The sequence below is a fragment of the Siniperca chuatsi genome, linkage group LG13, assembly GCF_020085105.1.
Source record: "Siniperca chuatsi isolate FFG_IHB_CAS linkage group LG13, ASM2008510v1, whole genome shotgun sequence".
Taxonomy (NCBI): Eukaryota; Metazoa; Chordata; class Actinopteri; order Centrarchiformes; family Sinipercidae; genus Siniperca; species Siniperca chuatsi.
In genome coordinates, this window is record NC_058054.1 from 20,717,754 (window position 1) to 20,741,129 (window position 23,376).

Consider the following 23,376-nt stretch of genomic DNA (forward strand, 5'->3'; position numbering starts at 1 on the left):
GTTAAGTGATTGAACACAATAAACAAAAGGACAGATGAATACCTAAAATATTACTACACATTTCACATTTATTCAGCTTCTGCACATTACAGCAGCCTTGTGTAGTAGTAATATGTTAAAGTACCAATGAAAAAATAAGACTGGTTGGTAAATCATAAGTGGAGACAAAACTAGAGGGGGAAAGTGATTTCACCCTGGTTCAGTTGTTCATGGAAACAATTGTGGAAAGTTAGAAAGATAGACAGCTAAAAGTCATTTGCACAAGGTGTATACAAGCCAAATCTGACAACAACGCAACTAAAAGTTATTTTAATAAGATTCTAAGGAGAACAGTGTTTGTCTTCAGGATAACTCCCCCGAGCATGTGCACATTAGCAGACAGAAAAGTGTCGTTTTTTTCCCCACCGAGTGACGCATCAGCTCGGATATACACGATCTTTGCTTCATGGGGAGTTAGCTGGATCCTGTCAGGGCTGCTGCTGTCCGCTGTTCACAGACCTGCCTGCCTCTGTCTGGACCAGCTGCTGGAGAGAAGCGACCATGGCACCTGGGAAGAAGAACAGGGTGTTTGTCATCGGTGTGGGCATGACAAAGGTAGCAGTATCTTACATATTTATTGTCTCAGTCCACAAGACGACAAGAACGACCTTATGTAAGACTTGCATAGTTGGCTAACTCCAGATTGCAGTGCATTAAACATGTTTCACTTAAAAACTTCAGCTTTTATACTTTAATGTTACAGTTAGCTAACAGTCCATGGTGTTAAGAATTGCCCATATTGCTCATATTGTGTCAACAGCTCTGTAACACAATTGACACTGCACATAGTAAACATTAGCTAGTTAAGTTAGCCCACACAAGCTAACATTGTTGCAGTTTAGTATTTTTAGTTTTAAAGTTGTCGGTTTTCGTGAGTTAGGTCTGGGTTAAAAGTTCGACGTCCTTCGGTCCGTATCTCATGCCTCCCAAGCCTACATTTGGAGTCCACAGTTCATGGTCAGCAGAACTGCAAACTGGGCTAAGGGTCATCACTCCAGCAGGCTGCTAACATTGCGAACTGTAACTCCAGAGCTGTTTAGCTAGTGTCAAGTCTGTCAGGAAAAGTCTCAAGTCAAGCCTCCTGTTTTCACAAGCAAGTTACTAGTGAAGATGGAGAGCCGTCAGGCTTCTGGATGTGAATTTGAATGGGGATATATGAGAATGTGTTTGCTGTAGTGCTTCAAGTGGAATAATGTTGTCATTATGAAACTGTGATTGGTGTCACTGTACAAGCCTGATGCCCCTGTCACACTCACTAGTAGACTGAATGAATGAGGTTCATATGGTAGTGGTGCTATCACCTCCAGTCCTACACATGTGCTGTCCACCCCAGGAAAAACAAACAAGCAACTTAATGTCGCTGATACTGCCTTTTCCGTCTTGCCCTTTCCCTGTCTTTTCTATTTGATCATTTAATGTGGGTATTGGATTTGAATATTATTGAGGTTACAACTTGATTTGCAAACTTGCAAAACAAATGTGTTCAGAGGAGGATTTTGCCAAAAAGCCAGGAATTCTTTTTTCCTAAAATTAATTATTGATTATAATTCAAAATGTAAAATGCGTTTCTCTACAAATACACGCCTTCACAAGTTTGCAAAATGTGTTTTGCACCTTTACAAATAATTATTATAAGATAAAATCTATTCTCAACACAAAATATTTTTGCACACGGTGCTTAATAGATTGGTGTATACATCTGTGTATTTGCCTTGCAAGTAGGGCTACAACTAAAGATTATTTTCATTATCGATTAACCTGCAGATTATTTTTGATTCATCGAGTAACCGGTAGTCTATAAAATGTCAAAAAATGGTGAAAAAATGCTTCACAACTTCCCAGAGCACAAGGTGATATCTTCAAATGTCTTGTTCTATCCGGCCAACAGTCAAAACTCAAAGATATTCAGTTTACAGTGATATATGACAAAGAATAGCAGCAAACCCTCTCATTTTGAGAGGCTGCAACTAGAAAATGTTTGTCATTTTGTCATTATTTTTGCCTGAAAAATGATTCATAAACTAGCAAAATAGTTGAAAAGGTTTCAGTCGTAGTCATCTGGACACTGATGGAACGATGGAACACTCCTGGATGAATGAGGGACTACACCGTCTTATCAAAATAGTTGCCCATTATTTCTCTGTCGACTGACAGCTCTATTTGCGAGTCAAGTTCATCACAAGTCCAGCTTGATTAGTGTGGCTCTACCTGTAATTTAAGTTTCATCTTATGTAATGCTTACAATAAAGCTGAATGTTTACTAATGCAAAAGAAATAACCTGAGAATTTTATCCTGTACCCGAGAACAGGAAAAACAGATGTGGATGCTTATGTCGAGTGAGACTCACCGTCCGTCACACTTTTCTGTATTTTGCTGCAGTTTGATAAACCTGGAGCCCGAGACAACTATGATTACCCTGATATGGCCAAGGAAGCAGGTGCTTATCTTTACAGTATATGGACGTTGTTCAGTCACTCAAAAGATACCATATCTGAATATCTGTGAGATGGATCTTGTTGTATAACGTGTTTTATTACTGTATGTCTTACATCCTATTTTAGGTCAAAAGGCCCTAGCAGATGCAGGAATCCCATATTCTGCCATTGAACAAGCCTGTGTAGGATATGTCTATGGTAAGACCCTGTTAAGTCTACAGTAAAATGTTACATGTTGTCAACTCAAATAGTGAATAGTACCATCTTTGATATTCTTATGCACATACAGTATATGCTCTCATGACACTCTTGTAACTTCCCATAAGTAAAATGCTTTTGGTGATGAAAGAAAAACGGTGTGTCTCTCATATTGTAATTACCTGAGTAAAAAAGTAAAATAAATACAATATATCATTGCATCCCCTTACCTTGTTCCGTCAGGGGACTCCACATGTGGGCAGAGGGCCATTTACCACAGCCTGGGCATGACCGGGATCCCCATCATCAATGTCAACAACAACTGCTCCACAGGCTCCACTGCTATCTTCATGGCACGGCAGTTGGTTCAAGGAGGTGAGTCAAGCAGGACGCCTTGAAAGTGATTAAAATCTATATTTTTTAAAATGGAGGCTGTAAAAAGCGTGTAGTTTGCTTCCATAACGGATACCAAAGGCTGAGGTCAGTTGGGTAATTCACTTTAGTTTCAGTGGATTCCAATAATGACAGGTTTTCACAACAGAAAAAAAGTATTGCAATGTCCATAGAAACTTCTTAAACAAACATCTCCATCATAATCCATGATCTGGTATTTAACTGAAACAGTAGAACTCACTCTTCGAGCACTTCTTTTCTCCTTTTTGCAGGTCTTGCTGACTGTGTGCTTGCCCTTGGGTTTGAGAGGATGGAGAGGGGCTCTTTGTCCTCAAAGGTATAAAACTATATGTTGTTTGTTGGTGAACTGAATGTAGAGGAGGTGGACAAAATAACAGAATATCTTGCAATCCACCATACAGGTGTTGTTGTTATTGTGTCTACCAACAAGTTTCACTTGTAACCAAAACATAAAAAATATAGAAATATATCAGTATCTATTATCAACAACACAGGCATTACTATATCATAAGACAGTACAGATGTGGTAGCTCACTCCAGATGTTTATGATGTATTTGTTTTCTGATACAGTTCTGTTTCTGAATTGCTGAACATTTTTGGAAATCCCAGCTTGTTTGTGTATAAAAGCAAGTTCGCCAGACTATACCATCATTCTCTACTTGTCTTTTTTACAAGGTGAAAAACCAAGTAAAATGTTACTGAAAAAATACCTGTTTCTAGTTTATGGACAGGACCAGTCCCATGGACAAGCACATGGAGGTGATGATCAACCGCTACGGCATGGTGGCAGCTCCAGCAGCAGCGCAGATGTTTGGCAACGCTGGCAGGGAGCACATGGAGAAATATGGTACATGCTGTGTGTGTGTGTGTGTGTGTGTGTGTGTGTGTTAAATACAGAAACAGCTTACAAGGTCTAAAATGTGAAAGTGATGGTTGTGCGAACTCATTTGCATTGAGTTCATGATTTTACTATATCATATACAGTAAATGTTTGTGTCAATGTTTGAACCCCTTCCAGGCACAAAACCGGAACACTTTGCCAAAATTGCCTGGAAAAACCACAAGCATTCCACCAACAACCCGTAAGACACAGTTCAACTCTAAAAACAGATTATTGCTTGAAAATATCCTTGAATTTATTTTTTATTCAAGTTTGTGTGTGGATATGTGTGTCTGCATTCATGCAGGTATTCCCAGTTCAAGGATGAGTACAGTTTGGAGCAGGTGATGGACTCCAGGAAGGTGTTTGACTTCCTTACTCTGCTGCAGTGTTGGTAAGAGCCTCACTATGCCAGGACAGAGGCATATAAGATAATTACATACAAGATAATTGCCTCAGTTCCTGACACAACCATGTCTGTTTGTCCTGCTCCTCTTCTCATCAGCCCTACATCAGATGGTGCTGGAGCAGCAGTCTTGGCCAGCGAGGCCTTCGTCAGGAAACACCATCTGGAGAACCAGGCAGTGGAGATGGTGGCCCAAGAGATGGTGACTGACCTTGCCTCCACATTTGACGAAAACAGCTGTATTAAGATGGTAAGAAATTGTCATTATCAAAGTGTGTGACTGAATGGCTGATCGGCGTCCACAGACCAGGCACTTCATGAGAATAACATGAAGGAGGTAAAAGGCCTAAAAGTGAAAGTTTCCTACCTTGAATCATATAGCCAGAGGAACAACCTGTTGCTTTTGAGAGAGTTGGCAGCGATCGTCCGTTACATCCTGAACCTGCGCGAGACCGACCCGATGCCCGAACTGGACAGACATCACAGGAGCCTTCGCCCCCATCCAAATCCATCCAAACCTCCGAGGCATATATGACTCATCTGCTGAGATGGACTGACCGGCGGCCATTACTGAGAACAGCTTACATTAGGACGCTATTCAATTTATTACATTTTTTGGTAGCCCACATTAGGTTATAGTTCTGGTCATTTGGTGTCCACAATTACGTTCACCCAGTCTCTGTTGTATTAACCAGAGAAATAATGTCACAAAATCAGCATTTTAAATTAATTCCAACACTATTAAAATGATTATCATGAAATGAAAATGGGGTCTCAAATAAGTTAAAGTGATTATAAAATAATCTCACATTTAAAGTCCTCGGCATGTGATGTTGCAATGCTTCAAGAAACCCGCTTGAATGAGTTTGAATCACAGAAATTAAAGCAAAGATGCGTGGGCCAAGCGTTTTCTGCTCCAGATAATGGAGCTTGAAAGGGTGTAAGTATCTTGTTTTCAAAAAAGTTTTTTTAAATTAATAGATTTGGTTGCAGATAAGGAGGTACATTATAGTTTCTGGATTTCATCAGAAGTATTTTGAGAGTGTTGATAAAGTGGGCAAAATGTTAGCCCTAAGACTGAAACAAATGGAGAATAAGTCCCCGTTTCCTGCCATTCACGATGACAAGGGCTCTCTAATATTTGAACTTAATCAAGTAAATTTGACATTTCAAAAATATTATTCAAAACTATACCAGTCTGAATGTAAATACAGCTCAAATGAAGTTGATGATTTGTTCAATACTTAGTCTTTTCCCGTGTTCAAAGAAGCTGAGACAGAATATTTAGAAAGAGGTGTCCGAGATCAAGGCTGCAATCAAGATGTTGGCTTCTGGTAAAGCACCAGGGACGGTTACAGTATTGAGTTTTATAAAGCTTTTCAAGATGTACTGATCCACTTCCTCATTTTACTATATGACATTATTGTCAATCAGTCAGTGCAGCACAATAAGAGTTCTGCTGTGATTTCTCTGTTGCTAAAACCAGGCAAAGACCATTTACAGATGAATATTTTTTTATCCTTTAAGTCTGTTAAATAATTGATTAGAAAGTGTTTGGAGAGATGCTTGCGATGCGTCTTTAGAGAGTGGTTTCATCTTTAATTCATATAGATCACGTTGGTTTCATTGCTGACCTCCTCACCTCTAGTAACATGAGGAGACTTTTCATATAATGTCAAAAGCGGCAACAATTCAGCATCCAGCGGTGGCAATATCGCTCAGCATTTGACAGAATAGAATGGCCTTAATTTATTTGATACTTTATTGTAATCCTACTGTGTGTGTTAAGACCAATGATTTATTGTCACCTCCTTTTCAACTGTTTAGATCTACTAGACAGGGTTGTCCTGTCCAGGTCAGAAGAAGGCGACTAATTATGACAAGAGGAAATGATTTGATTTGACCTACTACAGACGATGACGGAAAATTTGTTATTTAAATTGAAATAGCAAGGTATTATCCTGCACATTCTTTGGAAAAAAAAAACATTTTTTTTTTTTTTTTTTTTCTGTCCAGGTGGGATATGACATGTCTCGGATGGCTGCCAAAAAGTGTTACGAAGCTGCGGGTCTGAAGCCCAGTGATGTTGATGTGGTCGAGCTGCACGACTGCTTCTCAGCCAATGAGCTCATCACGTATGAGGCTCTGGGGCTGTGTCCAGAGGGTAATGCTGCAGCTCTTAAAACCTAATTTATTCTCCAGCTATTTTAAAACTTGGCTGTTGGAAGATTAGAGCAGGAAGTTTTCCACTGTCCTTCTTCCACCTGAATTAAAGATTCTACTTTTAGAAGAACACATAGCCATGTAAATGGGCCAGGATTAGGAATGTCGGGGTGGGTACTGTCCTTTAGTATCCTTTGGGCTCTGCGCAGGCACCTCACCTCACCAATATCACTGATGCTCGGTAGGTTGGTACCAATGATCTTCTAAGCGGTTTTAATCACCTGCTGTAGAGTCCTCCGGTCCTGGGCTGTGCACATCCCATGCCAGTTTGTGATGTTTCCAGTCAGGATGTTTTCTGTTGCACCTCTGTAAAAGTTACAAGAGAACTTGGCACAGGGATTTTGCCTTCTTAAGTTTCCTTAAGAAATACAGCTTTCTAGACCAGGGTGGAGATGTGTGATGTCCATGTCAGGTTCTCTGTGATGCTGATTGTCAGGAACCTAAAACTATTCACCTGCTCCACCTCAGCTCCACTGATGTAGATGGGAGTGTCTGTCTTTGCCTTCTTTTCCCTAAGAGAGATGGCATGCCCTGTGGATCTGTTGGTTCTGAATGCAAACTGGTGAGGGTCCAGGCTGGCTGGGATGTTGCTTCTTATGTGCTGGAGAACCAGTTTCTCAAAGCACTTCATCAGAATGGGGGTGAGAGCCACTGGGCGGTAGTCATTTAGACGATGGGACGATGGTGGCTGTCTTGAAGCAGGTGGGAAAGTTAAAAATGTCAGTAATAACATCAACTCGCTGATTGGCACATGTTTGTAGTACACGGCCAGGGATGTTATCAGGCCCAGCAGCTTTACTCATATTCACTCTCCGCAGGATTCTTCTCACATCCGCTGTGGATACTGACAATGGCCGGTCCTCTGGTGGCAGAGTAGACTTTACAGCTCATTCTTTGTTGGTAACTTGGCCTCACACACTTGCTTTTGGTGTTGTATGCCTCCTTGTCTCCTGACCGAAAAGCAGCTTTTTTGGCTCTGAGTAGAGCCCTCACCTCTCCATTCATCCAGCTATTGGGTTCTGAGGGCTTTTGGCTGTCTAAATACAGAACATGGCGCTCTCACAAGATCCATTCTTGTGGGAGATGCAATAATAAGGGATGAAAGAGCAAAATGAATAAAACCTGTTGCCTGCCTAGTCTCGCACTGAAGGACGTGATCCAGAAATGCCACAGATCTTATTGAACCATACAGGTATGACAGGATGTAAAGTATCTGTTTGAGGCCTGATTTCCACAAAATGTCTCCTATTGTTTGATCAGCTTTGTTGACATTCTAATGAGTGATCACCGAGAGAGTTGAAGCCATATCAGGCAGGACTGACGGCTACATCGGTGTTGTTGAACAGCTCAGTTTTCCCCACAGACGCTACAATGCAAGAGTGACTGTTACAAATATATCCACTCTGGACATAATTTTGAAAAGCTTCATTGTCTGTGATGGAAAATGCTGACTTTATGTATAAGTGACTGAAACCATAAGTACATTTTGATACTTTCACACTTACCAAGTCATGCCTTTGACTGCAGAGATGTGTTGGCTTGTCCAGTGCAATGTTAAATTAGTTTAAGTTGAATCTATCAGGCAGGAAGAATATGTTGTCTCAGTTAACATTCATCAGCTCATATTAGTATAATTTCTTGATTGGGGTCTAGAGATATACATACTTTTCAGTGTTGCATTTTGCATAAAGACATACACCAGACCAGCTTTGTAGTGTTTTTAGTATTTCTTATTAATATATTCTTATTTGTAGGAACTCCTTTATTGTTTGTTTCCCTTTCTTACATCTTACGTCTTCCTTATCAGATAGACATATACAAATGAAATGTTTTGAAATAGTTTGCTTTAATCTTTTTTCTCTTTTGTCTTCATTTGTGATTGTTTTAATGTATCTTTTGTAATTATAAATCACACTTTTTAAATATAAAATGGGCTACAAAGGTGTGTTTGTTGATATCCTTTTAGTGCCTAGTTAATACCATGCATGTACTGATATTATATTAACATGTAATAATATTATACAGTAAATTTCACTCTGTACTGTTTTGTGATCTTCTTGTGTGTTTCACAACCTCTGCAGGTAAAGCTGGAGAGCTGATTGACAGAGGGGACAACACATATGGAGGCAAGTTTGTGGTCAACCCCAGTGGTGGTCTCATCTCTAAAGGACATCCTCTGGGTGCCACAGGTACGCCGAGCCTCTGACTCTTTATGAAAACCACTTCTCATATACTGTATAAAGTACACAATATATACTCCAGTCTGGCAGGGAGTGAAAATACCAGATCAGGGTCAAAAAGCATTTGCAGCTAATGTTTATTTTTAGCTTGTTCGGAGCAGTAGATTAATGGGACTTGCTACACTGTGCAGAAGATATAAACAGTGTTTATTGTGATGGGCATGGTGCTGTATATCTTCAGTTTCCACAGTGGCCACCAGGTGGCATGTGTCTCATAGTGATGGCCACCTGGATTGTATCATAAGAGTGATCCGAAGCCTGCATGTGAGAGGGCAGCCTGTAATCTCTTGGTTAGGGACAAGACTTAGCAAACAGTGCAGCTGACTCACCCGGCCCTCATCTTCTTCCTGGCAGATCCAATATTTTTCATACACATACCATTTTTCATATTCATAATGACATAATGACAGCTGCTTAGTTTCCTGTGCACTCAATCACACACACACACACACACACACACAGACAGACAGACAGAGGATAACGAGGTGAAACAGTGCAGTATTTTCCTTTTTCCTAGACATAATAGGTGAGCGATAGGTAGCCCAGAGGTCAGAGAAGTGGACTAGTAGCCCCGAGGTTGCCGGTTCGAATCCGGAGATCAGATGCAAGCTCTCTTGCATCTGATCTTGTGTATGGGGTGTTTTGATGGGTTAAATGCAGAAGATTGATTTCCCCACTGGAACACTGCAAGTGTTTACACACAGTGGACAGGTATGTTTCATTTGGACATTTCTTGACTAACATTGGTTTTGCAACAAGACTCACAGTGCCAGCTGCCACAGTGCCAGCAAGAGGGCGTAACATGGTGGAATCTAGAAATGCACTAGATTTGCGTACAAGACTGGATATGGCTGTCATTAGGTCTACATTCTTCTTGGAAAATCTGTTTTCCATTTCTGACATGGCCATGTCAAGGATGCTGAGTAGGGATCTTTTCAGAGACTGACGGGGTGAAGGTTCAGATTAATCAGAATCTGTATGACCCACAGTTGAGAACACAACACTCTTACCAAGGTGTTTACCCAATCTCCTTCTCTTTAGAGGATGTGAATCCTCCTAAGGACTCCAGTGAGACTGTAGAAATGCATTTGCTGGTTTCAAGACACCCTTTTTGGCACATGGCTCACCCTACATGGCATACACAACCACTAAGTGTAACTGGTGGTTATAATAATGAATAAATCTAGCTTCTTATTAAGCAATGCTTGCACACCTAGTCCCATCACTTTTCATGCAGAGTCAGCGTTTGCATACCTATTCCTGACCTCTCCAAGAACCATGTTTGCCAGTGTTACAATTATCTTGTTTTGAATATCCCTAGAGGTGTTCTTGGCATTTGTAGGTATTCTCTTAGCAGTATCAGCTAGCTTGTCGTCCTTCTCTAAGGTATAATCGAACAATTTCAAAAGAAGAACCACAGCAATGTCATCGGCATCGGTGTCCCAGAGGTCACTATCATTCCACGGAGCGCTAACTCGTTCACAGACAGAAACTTAACCACAGCACTGATGTTCTTGACATAATATTGGTTCTTTTCAAGCTGTTGGAAATAGGTCACGCTCGAGTGCCGCTTTTCAGTTGTTAAAACCACGCAAGGTAAGAACAACATCCCTCTCATTGGCAGTGACGTATTTCCGACATGCATCCCGCAGAACAGAGTACTCCAGCCATGGTCGTGTGCGGTACCAGGCAGGATTGAATGATTGTAATATAGCACCAAATGCACGCTTTGGGTAGCTAGCTAATATTGGCTGGGATGGTGCATCGCCATTCAAGTCTCTAACTATGTGAGATGGGGCTGAGGCAGCTGAGAGAGGGAACAGCTTTGGGGCAGTGCTTGTGGAGGGTACAGGAGCCGTAGCTGGAGCCTCTGATGTGCTAGCAGCAGCATCGCTAGAGGCAGAAGCAGCACTAGGCTTGCTTATAGGCTTAAAAAAACGATACATGGCATAGCAATTTGTAAGTTGCTTTGGATAAAATAAAGGAGTGCAGGATTGTAGGTCAAACTATGAGATTTCACTAGCAGCACATCATTCACAAATTGAGAGCATGGGTAAACTTTCTAGAAAAGTCACCGTAATTATATCTTAAATAAGGTAGTAGTGTTGAATGTGTTAGTGCGTGGAACAATAGTAATCACCGATCTGTGGGGAACTATTCTTTGCTGCTGGGGGCGGGGCTTTGGGTAGGGGTCTGGCAGACACATTTCATTTTCAGTCTGTTCTTCTCCCTTCATCGAATAAATTTGAATTGATGCAAATGGTCTTCTGATGGAAGTTTTCTAGTAGCTAAATCTGGGGGCAAAGCATCGCCTCTTTCTGAGATTACTGTTTTTGTACATGATCCCTGACAAAAATAGGCGTAATAAACAAAAACTAAAGTTAAACTAACATTCAGAACACTAATTTGTTTCAATCCACACACGAGTTAGAGCAGGTTATGCATTTGAGTGTGTGATTTTTCACGAGCAGTGGGACCGTGTGTGTGCTTTTACTTGTTTTGCCTTGCCCTGTGTGTGCAATCTGAGCCATAAGAGTTCATAGTTGTCATAGCAACACTCCTACCCCTTGCCATGCTCCGAGAGACACTCTGTGCAGTGGAACATTTTTTTTCTGTGCTATGTTTCCATTAGCTGAACATAAACCTTTTTTTTCTTAACTTTTGATTGGGACGGCAAGACGCACATTTGGGTGGGCTGAGCACACCCCTGCCACCGCCAGCCCATTAGATTTGTCACTGTCAGATTTTTCTTTGCTTCATCATCTTTCTCTGTGCCTTCCTTTCTTCATACCTCACAAGCTCAACCATCACTCCCCCTGCATCATTATATCTCCTGGGTCACTCTCCCAGTATGCGAGTGCCCAGTCAGCTAAGCTCTGTCTGATCCATGATACTACTCCTAGTGTTGATTGTAAAGCTCTGTCCTCTTCCCTCTGGAACACCGTTGATATGACATCCAGGGACCTTGAAGCCTCTCCGATGCGCAGCTTGATGTATGTGGTGAATTAACACATGCCTTTACCCTTCAGAAAAGAAAAGGCTTGAGCTCATCATCGGTTAATGAAAAATTTGTGTCACTCTGAAAGTTCCTTGTTATTGTGTATAAATTGTATATCTGGGGTGATAGAGAGGCTGAGGCTGTTTATTTTGATAAATAGCCTGGTGGACCCTACAGTAAATTTTCCAATTGGCATTTAGACAAAATTGCACTCACACAAACAAGTCCCCATGTAGAAGATTAGGAGAGTGCTGCAGAATGTGAACGACGCACCATGAAGAGGTCTTTACCCTTTAAGTCCTTTAGCTTATTGGGATAATGGAGAAATGCAAAAGCTCATTAAGCAGATGGGATAAAATACTTAGCTATAACGCTAGCGCAGGAGCTGTCCCTGGCGAGATTAGGGAGTGAGTTGTCAGATTAGGAGTCAGCTTGTCACTCCTCTCAGTAAGAAAATTGTGTTTAACACTTGAAGAATGCTTTGGTGTCTTCACCTGGAGACCGAGACATATGACGGGATTGTAGCCATACTGTCTGTGTTTTGTTTTGTTTTTAGTGATCATCCTCAAGAAAAAATTTATTGACTGCAACTCGATATATATGAGTCTGAACTACGTTTTCCCTTCTGATTATTGCAGCCTCTTTGTAGATATTTTGAAATTACAGCAACGAAGACAACTCTTTTGGCATGGCACTGGTATAAACTAATGTATGTTATTTTCTTGAAATGGCTTTTGGGATGAGCTTTCTGTCACCGACTACACATCTAAGTACATCTAATCCAACACAAGTTTTTTCACAGCAACATCCAGCTCCCTGGTCACACCTGTACTAAATACTTCATTAACACTATGTCACACAAAATAGTAATAAAAACATACTGTATAGACACTAATGATAAAATAAAATGAAAAAAGAATAAATAAAGCTTCCTTCTTTTTTCTAAAAATAAAAAATGGTCTTGACCAAGTGGCATAATTTGTAAAAAAATAAATAAATAAAAAAATGTGAAAGCTGCTAAAATTAATATTTTTATATTGACACTGGATCAAATGACTATGAGTAATGTGAAAGTGGTGACTCGCAGTGACGTTCACACAGTGAATTATGACCTGACTCTGCATTTCCTCTCAGCTCTACGGAGCATTTTAGCATCTTTCAGATCACTGTTTTGGTTTTACAGCCAGCAAATTCACTGTTTTGGTTCACTCTCACCGTTTTCATTAACATTGTTTCCAGCCGCAACAGGCAGCTGTTTTTAGCACAAAAGTTCTGATGTATGGTACCTGCCCAGCACCAAACGGCAGACGGAGAAGGTTAGCAACAAGCTGGTGAACATAGTGGAGCATTTAGCAGCTAAAGAGACAGATTGTTTTCGCAGAAATTGGTGGAGACCAAAAACGGAGTGAAAGGGAGATTGAAATTTGGATTTGTAACACGACTCCAAATGAATGCTAATGTTGGTCTGTTTCTGCTGGATGTGTAAATAAGCAACTGTTTGCTAACATGTTCGCCATGTCAACTTTATAAGGTGATAATACGTGTTACAGTGTTTACAGCTTGTTTCTGCTGCTCCCAAGTGACCAAAAAATCAGCTAATACAGATATAAATCGTCTTAAAAGAACTATGTGTTTTATGGAATGGGAACATTGAGAGGCTTTTTGTTCTGGGCAACAAATGTACCATAAAATAAATTGCAAAACTCCAGTCATGCATTGTACAATGTGTTGTTTGTTCTCAGAACTCCATTTCAGAGTCTAAATCAATAAATATTTAAAACATAATGAACCAAGGCTGAGTTTTTTTTTTTTGTGATACATTTTTCAGCTTCATCAGCCATAAATTACATTGCCAAGTCCTCACACCAGTCCTACACCACATCCCCCTCTATGAGTCACGTCACCCTCTCCCTCTTTTCCTTCTCCCCCTCCTTGTGCTCTCTCAGGTCTGGCCCAGTGTGCAGAGCTGTGCTGGCAGCTCCGAGGGCAGGCCGGCAGGAGGCAGGTCCCAGGGGCAAAGGTGGCCTTGCAGCACAACATTGGCTTAGGAGGAGCTGTGGTTGTGGCTCTCTACAGGATGGGATTCCCTCAGGAGTCCAGGTGAGGAAGTAGTTACCAACAATTTGTTATTATTCAGTTAGATACTTTATGTAGCATTATATTTTATAAGTGATCAATTTTTGCAGGCTCAAAAAGGCAGGTGATCTGCCGCTGACTAATAAGCCAGAGGAATAAGTCATAGGACATTTGTTTCTATATCATGTAAATATTATAGGTCTATTATTCAATCAGTCTGTCTGTATGACCTTTGTGCTGAAGAGAAATTTGCTTTTTATTCATGTAAATCAGAGGTAAAAAAAACAACAACATAAAATAATGCTGTGCCTAATTTTTCAAGTCTGTGCACAATTCTAAGAAACATTTTGTCCTCTTCTGTACCCACATTATGTATCCTATGTTGACCCCACAGTTTAACATTGTGTCTTCTACTATTACAGTCGCAGTTCTTGCTGCTGAAAATACAGTACATTGCTTTATCCACTGTTCCTATTGCAACATAACATCTAGATTGAAATACTTTTTTCATAGAGTGTGTACTTTGTATCTAGCTGTTTTTTCTGCTTCCCACAGGTCCCACATAGGTGCAGTTCCCACCAGTTCAGGCAGCGGTCTGGAGGGGTTCAAAGCTTACCCTGTCTTCAAAGAGATTGAAAATCATCTAAATGAGGTATAACAGCATGCTGTCACTAACAAAAGTCCCCCTCACACCTTAGATCTTAATTTTACTTTGTTCCCTTTCTTTATTTCAGTCTACTAATTGTTCCATGTTACGCAAATGTATCATAAGTCTATCTGCTTTCCTTTTTATAGGCAGTGGGCAATTTATGGTCTTTAGATGGAAAACAACATACAGTGTTGTACCTACTAAACTGTACATGAGTGAAAGCAGACAATCTCAGCACTACAGGTTCAGGGCCATGTAACATACACAATTTTCGTCTTACCATTTTAAAAACTATAGTGACACCGATCTTCATAGCTGCCATGGACTCACATTTTCCGTTATTTTATAAAGGTAATAACTAATAGTCATGTGGCACGGCGTCTGTTGTAATGTTACCAGAAAACTCAACAGTAGTTGTACCTTGTGTTCCCAGCTAATAATTGTGCTTTGACGTATAAGAAAAGATCAGGTGACCCAGTCATTTATGTGCATTAGTGAGGCTGTTACCTTGGGCCTCCTTTATAAGTGTACAAAACAGTTCTTAAAAGGTAGACACACTTTGTTGCAAAGAACACCCAGGCCCCCCAACTGTGTTAGAATATATTAATTTATGTTTTGAATGCCTGTACTTTAAGGCATTGTTGAATCTTAACGCACCTATTTATTTTTATTGACATGATTGAGGCTGGGATTTATCACTGATCTATCAGTTTTAACCTTGCATGTGACAGTGGCTGACGCCTCAGATGTTGGTGCAGAGGAGAGACACTTCAGACTCTACAGTTATGATGTGTGGGAGTGGTTCGTAGGGCTGCTGAAATGCCTGGAAGCCTCAGGAGGCGGGATTATGTGTGTGTGTATATATATATATATATATATATATATATATATATATATATATGGAGTATACTTTGAATTCTACTCATTCCTCCATGTGGGCTCTCACTCTCCCTGTACCTGCCAACGTAATGTTAAACAGTAAATGCGCTGCTCACTGGTAGATTATTAGAAACTGCTGCTCTGAGAAACTGCAGGAAACTTTGATTGGTGGTTGCAAGCATTTCACATTTCTCAAGAGCAGACACGATTTGGCGACTCTCTGTTAGTTCCCTGCCCAGAATTGTTTGGGTTGTTTGGAGATGTTCCTTTCAAAATTTTACCACTGACATGAGCTAAAATGTGGGTGGTTCTTCAAAATTGAGTGATTGTGTCCACAGAATATTTTAGAGATGGGTTTTGTGTGATTATAGTAAGATAACAGTCAGGTATTCACTGACATAACAGTCACTGTAGACACATACCAGAATGCAATGACATGAAGAGGGATATAGGGAGCTGGGGTGGCGTCAGACCAGCATTGACGTGGCAAAATTTACTTGCACACTGTAGTGAAATGTGGGCGATACATAGAATTATAGGAACAGGGTTGTAACCATGAGCTTAGTTTTAACCTGACAGATTCTGAACTTAATTACAAAACCATATGACTTTAATTTAAATTATTCAAGTCGGACTGATCAAATAACAATGGACGACTTTAGTATTTAATTTGAAATGTGTGCGCAGTTACTGCCTGCCTACGACTATTATATGACAAGGATTATTTCATGGAACTTAAAAGCCTTCTCGACTCTCTGCAGGAAGGAGAGCAGCTTGTCAAGAAGATTGGTGGAGTGTTCACCTTTAAAGTGAAGGATGGACCAGATGGGAAAGAGGCGACTTGGGTCGTGGATGTGAAAAATGGCAAAGGTTCTGTCACCAATGACCCAGGTATGTATCTAAACGGAGGTGTGCTCTCTGCTGTCAAGGCCAAATAATATTTATTTGGTGTTTTGGTGGCAGCTGTGTAATTTTAAATCCTGGGCCTTATTATCCTACCATATGCCTCATGGATGATGTATTCTGTTCGATATGATGTCACTAAAAGAGCTAAAGGATTCTCAGAAATGTTGCTTTTAATACACATCAAGAATTCTCTGTCAGTCAGACTGAAAAAGCTTGTAATTTTCACACAGTAAGACTTCTCTCTCTCAGCCCATTTCCACACATCTACCTGTCAGCAGCAGTATATAAATGCACCAAAATATGCCCTTTTTGTCTGTTTATTAAAATTTTTATAGAAAGTAAAAGAAAGTATTAAATGTGATTTTCTCTTTCTTACAGAGACACACACACACATCTGTATCACATTCCTTGCTTGTGATACTTGTAGTCTGTATTGTGGAAGTAAAACATGTTCCAAACAGGCTGTAGAAACCTTGAATGAACAACTTGTTTTGGTTTAGCTCTTTTTCCTTGAAGCTCAAAAGATGAATAGCTTCACTCTCCTCAGATTAATCCCCGTTTAAAATGCTTCAGCTTTGGCAGGGGTTCCTTCATTTAAACAGAATGAGGGGGTCTCGGCAATACAATTGAAAGGTTGAGATTTAATTGAGTTTTGGGTTTCAGATGTTAGAGATTTCTTTGGCTGTCAAGCTGTGTATTGGATAGTTGCAATTTTATTGAACTACTGGTCTAAAACTCACCAGTGATGCAATTGAAGTAGTTGACATTTTGAACACGGTCTTCATTCAATAACTTGGATTTAAAGACTGATAATGCTGCTGCAATGGCCATCAAAACATGAGACTATTTAAAAACTCACAGTTCAGGGAAAAGAGCAAAACACACAAACACACACTCTCTAAAAGCACAATCTCTTTTCATCTATTTGATGCCTTGAGCAATTTGATATGCCAGAGGCAGAAGTCATGCTAAAGGAGTTGTATTCTGCCTTTTTATAAGCTGATTGTGGCCTCCACACACACTGATATGTTAAATGCACAAACATGTATACTATAGCCCGACCAATATGGGATTTTTGAGACCGATAACAATCACTGATTACCGATATGGCGGCAGATATACTGAATTTTTTAGCTGGAATGAAACTAGACCTCATGAGTGACATGACGGTTGTCAGGGACACTCTTTTGGATATTGGTGTCACTTTGTAGTAATGTGCTGAAAAGGAAACAGTTTTATATCAGCTCATATTGGATAACTTATATGCCGATACGATATATCTGTGACATATACACAAACACCCAGACACACCCCCCTCATCAATAGCTCCCGCACTCTTTCCATTGGGCTGGCTCCCGCTGTGATGTTCGCTGGATCTAAGCCATTATTTCTTTTAATTTAACTGTGTCTAATGCTTATTCAAGGTGCATGGATCTCAGTGGAGCACTGTCACACTCAAGTCTTCCTCCCATTTCCTGCTGGTAAATAGAGGGTTAGGCTACAGACTGGAAAAAATGATATACCTGTCATAAAATGCTGAGCTGATCAATAGTGTATCCTGTCTTTGTGTCTATGTTTAGCCTATATATAGGGTCCATAACTCTGCAGTTAATACTGACTTTTAAAGCTTGTAATGTACACTTTTTGTTGACATTGTGTCAAAGAGGCATTGATTTAAAACATGTTTTCATCTGATTTCACTATTTGATGCCTCAAGCATATTGATAAGTCATCATTGTACCTGAGGCAGAAATCATGCCTGTATTTGTGATGGAAAAGGTGGTATCCTGCTTTAACAGGCAGATCCAATTTTTAGCCAGAATATAGAAAGCATGAGTCATAAAGCTTTCTGAATTGTTGCTTCAGTGAAAGAAACTAAATTGGACTTGTGTGACGCACATTGACATATGTTTTTACACTAATGGAAAGTTTCATAAAAATACCAAATGTACTTTGGAGTGCTTTCTATTTAGAGCATTGTAATAATGGTGACTAACATTTCCCTTTTGTGTGTCATTTTCTCCAGTGTTTAACATTATAGATGTTTTTTTCTCTTTTGAGCAGGTGGAGGTTATTTTTCCTCAATGTGTGTATAAGCAAATATTAAATTGTTTCTGTGTGTGTGCATTTTAAGTTCTGGTGCATTTGATTTATTGTGGTATTTATTGTTTGCCATAATGAATAAGTTCCACTTATTTTTTTCCTTTTTAGGTAAAAAGGCAGACTGCACCTTATCCATGAGTGATGAGGATCTTCTGGATCTGATGACTGGAAAATTGAACGCACAAGCGGTGTGTAATTATGTTTTAACCATATCTTTGTTTTTCTGTTCAACATGAACAAAATGCAAGAGTTGGGCGTATAAAATGATTTTACTTTAAAAATAATAATAAAAGTGCCATTTTTTTTTGTTTCTATAACATAATGCTCTTTGTGTTTATCTTACATATGCTAAACCACATGGGCATTTGATAAGATTTCTTGTGGAACGAGATATAGTGCTTCTTACTTTCACTGTTTTTCCTGTTATTGGGTGGGTGTATGTGGTACACTTATATGTAAAATTGCACTGTGTGCATGAACCACACAGATAATTCCCTGGTGGAGGATCAAGGAAAGTAGTGTTTTTAGCAGGGAAAGATCAGATTTCACCAGCATTTGTCTCAGGTTAGGGGGACTTTTGTACACTACTTTCGATAAATCTTTGAATTCATTTTTAAGTAGTGGATCAGAGCTCAAAAAGTGTTTTTGTATAGTTTTTTCAAAATCTTTACCCAGGGCTGAATATTTAAAATTGCAGCTAGGATCATTGTTTGGTGGAGATTTTTCCTGTCTTATAGTGCTGAACCTGTTTCGGGCAGCTTTTACCCAACTTTCATTGTACCCTCTTTCCTTGAATTCTAATTCATCTGCTTATTTGCCATAGTCAATTTGTTTAGTGCAAATTCTCCTGATATGACTAAACTGGCTGATGGGGGAGGCTTTATTTCAGGTGGAGTGGATGGAATGATTGTCCATGTAAGAAAGAACATTTTTTGGTTTCTTTTCTACACAGGTCTGTCACCAATGTCCTGCCCTCAGGTTTAACAACGTTTATTAGTTGTACATCATGATTAATGGTACATTTTAAACGTCATCCACATAAACAAGTAGGATTGAAATGTTGTCATTGTTAAACGTTTGTGGCATGGAGTAAGTGTGCAGGCGTTATCTTGTTTCATTGATGCTGTTTTCTGATAGCCTTGCACCTTTGTGATGTGCGTATAATTACTGTCCTTTCATTAACAACACACACATCTTATTGGGGAACTGCTAAAATTAACAGAGTAGGACACAAGCTCAGTACACTGTTATTTTAGCTTCTTTTCACTTTCTGATAAATCCTTGCTCTCGCATGGTGATGCTCAGATGTGTTACCATGGTTACAAAGGGATCTTATACATATAAATAATATAAATATAGGCTTTATACAGTGCATGTGAAAGTATTCACAGCGCTTCACTTTTTCCACATTTTGTTATGTTAGAGCCTTATTCTAAAACAGATTAAATTCATTATTTTCCTCAAAATTCTACAAACAATACCCCATAATGACAATGTGAAAGAAGTTTGTTTGAAATCGTTTTCAAAAATAATTAAAAATAAAAAACGAACAATCCATTTTGGAATAAGGCTGTAACATAACAAAATGTGGAAAAAGTGAAGCGCTATGAATACTTTCCGGATGCCCTGTATCGCTTATACAGACTGGGAGATCGCTTTCCTATCAATTCACAATCCCAGACAGATTTAATAGTAGTTTTTTCAGTTAATGCTAAAATCACATATCTACTATCGTAAAATCGTGGTTGGTTCACTTTGCTTTCACAGCATAATCAAACCGCACCACAGTCCAGTTGGAAACGGACCAAGACTCTCGGTCCAGTTGTTTAGCTTTCACAGCCCAAACAAAGTCATGAACTAAACGGGAAAACGTGTTCTGGTGCAGTTTATTGGGGCAGCCAAACCCATCTGGTGTCTTCCCATAGACATATTTGTTTTCACTGAGAGCTGTTTGTTGCCTGTAAAGGGCTAGATCCATGTCTACACATGAGAACTTCTGCAAACAGCACACATGCTGAGGTGCAGTGAAATGCAAGAAAAATCTTGTAGTATTGGCTAAATACTACCTCCACCAAGATTATACTGATGACAAATGAGTAAAAATACCATTAACTCACTTTTATGTAACCTACAATAGAAAGTGGTTACAATTGGTTACATTTAGATAAAGTTATTCAGTATTTTAGTGACTTGCTTAAACCACAGTTTGAGAGTAGAACAACTGAAGATTGGAGTTACTATACCTCAACAGGACACTTGCTGTTCTTTTTATGTTAAAATAATTATTAAATAATGTTTAATTAAGTATTCCCCCGGTAATGCTTGCTTGGAACTGAAATTGAACAAGTAGGATATACGATAATGTTTTATCTATGTTTTTCTATCAAATGTAGCCTTTTTAAGTTTTATTTTAAGATGATGGAATATGACCCAATGTTTCCCACATGGATTTGATTGTCCAGGAGTGGTGTGCTCAGGTAAATGATTAGTCTTGTCTGGAGTGGGGGGTACATTCAGGTTCAGTCATCTGAAGCTTTAATCCTCTAGCTGCCTCTTGGAAACCTACTCATTATTTTCAAGAGGCCCCACCTTTTTATACTGTTAGTACCAGCTGTGTGGCAAACTGTGAACCTGGTTATTTCCTACCCACTTACATGCTCCCATCCAGCTGTAACAGGAAAGAGTCCAACAACAAAAAAAGTGAAGAGAGACAGACAACACCACAGAGAACAGAGCAGAACAAACTGCTGCAGGCTGTAGCTTGCAGGATATGAGCTCTGATTGGTCAGTTAACATATTATCCTGCCACAAATAAGTCTTCACTTAACACAGCACATCATTTTGTGTTGCAAGTTATTGTGACTCACTTAAAAGCATAATTTTCAGTATGTCATTAGATTTGTGTTTGACAAAAAATCGTCAGGTTTTCAATAGTTTTCTTTTTCAGTGTATCAGATGCATTTTTCAGTGACTCAGGTATTATTAAAAGTGCAATTTAATGAAGTTAAAGGCTGACTTTTGATCTCATTCCTCTTAACTCCTCTCTCCTCAGGCGTTCTTCAAAGGTAAACTGAAGATCACTGGGAACATGGGCATGGCTATGAAGCTGCAGAACCTGCAGGTTTCACCAGGCAAGGCCAAGCTGTGAGACCCTGAGCTAGCCTTTTGTCCTCTGAGCAACACTTCAACCACAAATTAGTTGGAAAACTTAATCCTTCCTATTGAATTTTCTTATCAACAAGCTCATTGAATACTTTGATAATGTGTTTGAACTTGAGATACGGTCCATAATGTTTAAATTCAAGCTGCTACTTTGATATCAGAGCACACTGCATAGTACATAGACTGTTATTGTTGGATCTTCTTGAACCATCATCTTTAAGCCTGATCTAAATTCTGAAACATGCAGTGAGTCTTTAGGAACTGCTTGCTTACATGCAACATTAGTGCGAATTTCAAAAATATGTGTCGCGCCTCTGTGTTTGATTAATCATGTTGTCAGAACACTCAATGTGCCTCTAATTTCTATTAAACAAAGCTTGTTGTTTAAAGCCATTTTGATGATTTTGTATAGAATATATGTCTGTAAATGATAGCAATTGTCTAATTTTTTCAAATAAATCCTTCGCTGACAATAACATCTGAAGTTTTTTATTTATTTATTTTTTTTTGCAATGCTATGTTTTCTGTGTCAGGAATTTTTCAAGGTTTTTTAATTTCAAACTAAATCGTTGGCCTACCCATTAAAGTTTTATAGACTCCACCAGATTAAAGTTGATTTGTTTGGAATAAGGCCACCATACTTTAGTTTGAATCCTATACACAAATCAGAATTAAAAAGAAATGCTTGTGCACATAACAGCATCAGTACTGTTTAAAGATCGCGTTGCTCACCCATATACCCAACCCATACACTGCCAGCCTTGTAACTACAGCACAGTTCTCCACTAGTTTTCACTGGGTAGAATTCAAATAAAGGGATTTCAGTTGTTTTTGTTTTGTCGTTTTTTCAGCCTTTGTGCCCTACTTCCCTCTTCCATTTTCCCTCCATTTGTCTATTTATTTTAGAGTTGATCCAGACATCTCCCTGTTGGCCTCCCCCCCTCCGCCCACCACTGTGCACCTTCTGCCAGATCCAGCCTGCGTTCCTAATTGCTCCTATCTGGCCAACTCCCTTTAGCCCACCCCTCATCCTGTCCCTTTGCCAGGTGGCCGGCTGGCCATTCTGATATTCAGATGCTGCCCAAGCTGCATGGCTGACATGTCTCACTGACCATTAACAGTGGGCTAATGGGTCTTTAGGAGATGTACTGTAACAAGCGCAGTGTGAAGGGGTGGGATGAGGTAAACTGGAGTGGTGCTAGCTGAGGATTTTCAGGCTTGGTTCGCCTCAAGTCAATTTTAGAAGCTCAGTCTGCACTGGAATAAATAACCTCGGCTCAAAGCTTTCCTGGAAAGTAAAAGAAATGTATATTGGGTATACTGTATTTGAATGAGACCCATCAATTATGCAAAGATCTGGTCTTTGACATTTGTTCAGTGGATCGAACTTCTGCGTACAGTGTAAAAAGCAACCACCAAAGTTCACCAGCTGCCTATGACTACTTCTGAAAAAACATACCCTGCAACTGTAAATATGACAGTTGAAGGTCACTGACTTTGATGTGGAGTGGACTTTGGCATCTTTCTTTTAGACATAATAAGTATGAAGTCAGCATACAGAGCTGGACTACGTCTAACAGCTCGCTGAACAGACAGGGGACATGAAGTTCAATTTATAGAGTGAAACAAACAACTACATGTTCTGTTTTCTGATATTTGGACGGAGATATCTAATAGCATGATAATTATACACAGCAGTGGATGAGCTAATTCAAATATATTTAAGTCTGAGTTTAATTATCACTACAGCATTTACAACTATTTAA

General features: G+C 39.6%; 1 protein-coding gene across 1 annotated transcript; it reads left to right on the forward strand.

Moving 5' to 3' along the window:
• The first annotated feature begins 423 nt into the window (after positions 1-423).
• On the forward strand, positions 424-22,086 carry scp2a (sterol carrier protein 2a). Its single transcript, XM_044220858.1, has 16 exons — positions 424-594; positions 2,420-2,477; positions 2,602-2,673; positions 2,917-3,048; positions 3,339-3,403; positions 3,809-3,935; positions 4,107-4,170; positions 4,276-4,362; positions 4,474-4,624; positions 6,391-6,538; positions 8,679-8,786; positions 13,782-13,935; positions 14,467-14,563; positions 16,201-16,330; positions 18,557-18,636; positions 21,501-22,086. The coding sequence occupies exons 1-16, from the start codon at positions 541-543 to the stop codon at positions 21,594-21,596; spliced, it is 1,623 nt and encodes a 540-aa protein (XP_044076793.1). The 5' UTR covers positions 424-540; the 3' UTR covers positions 21,597-22,086.
• The last annotated feature ends 1,290 nt before the right edge of the window (positions 22,087-23,376 follow it).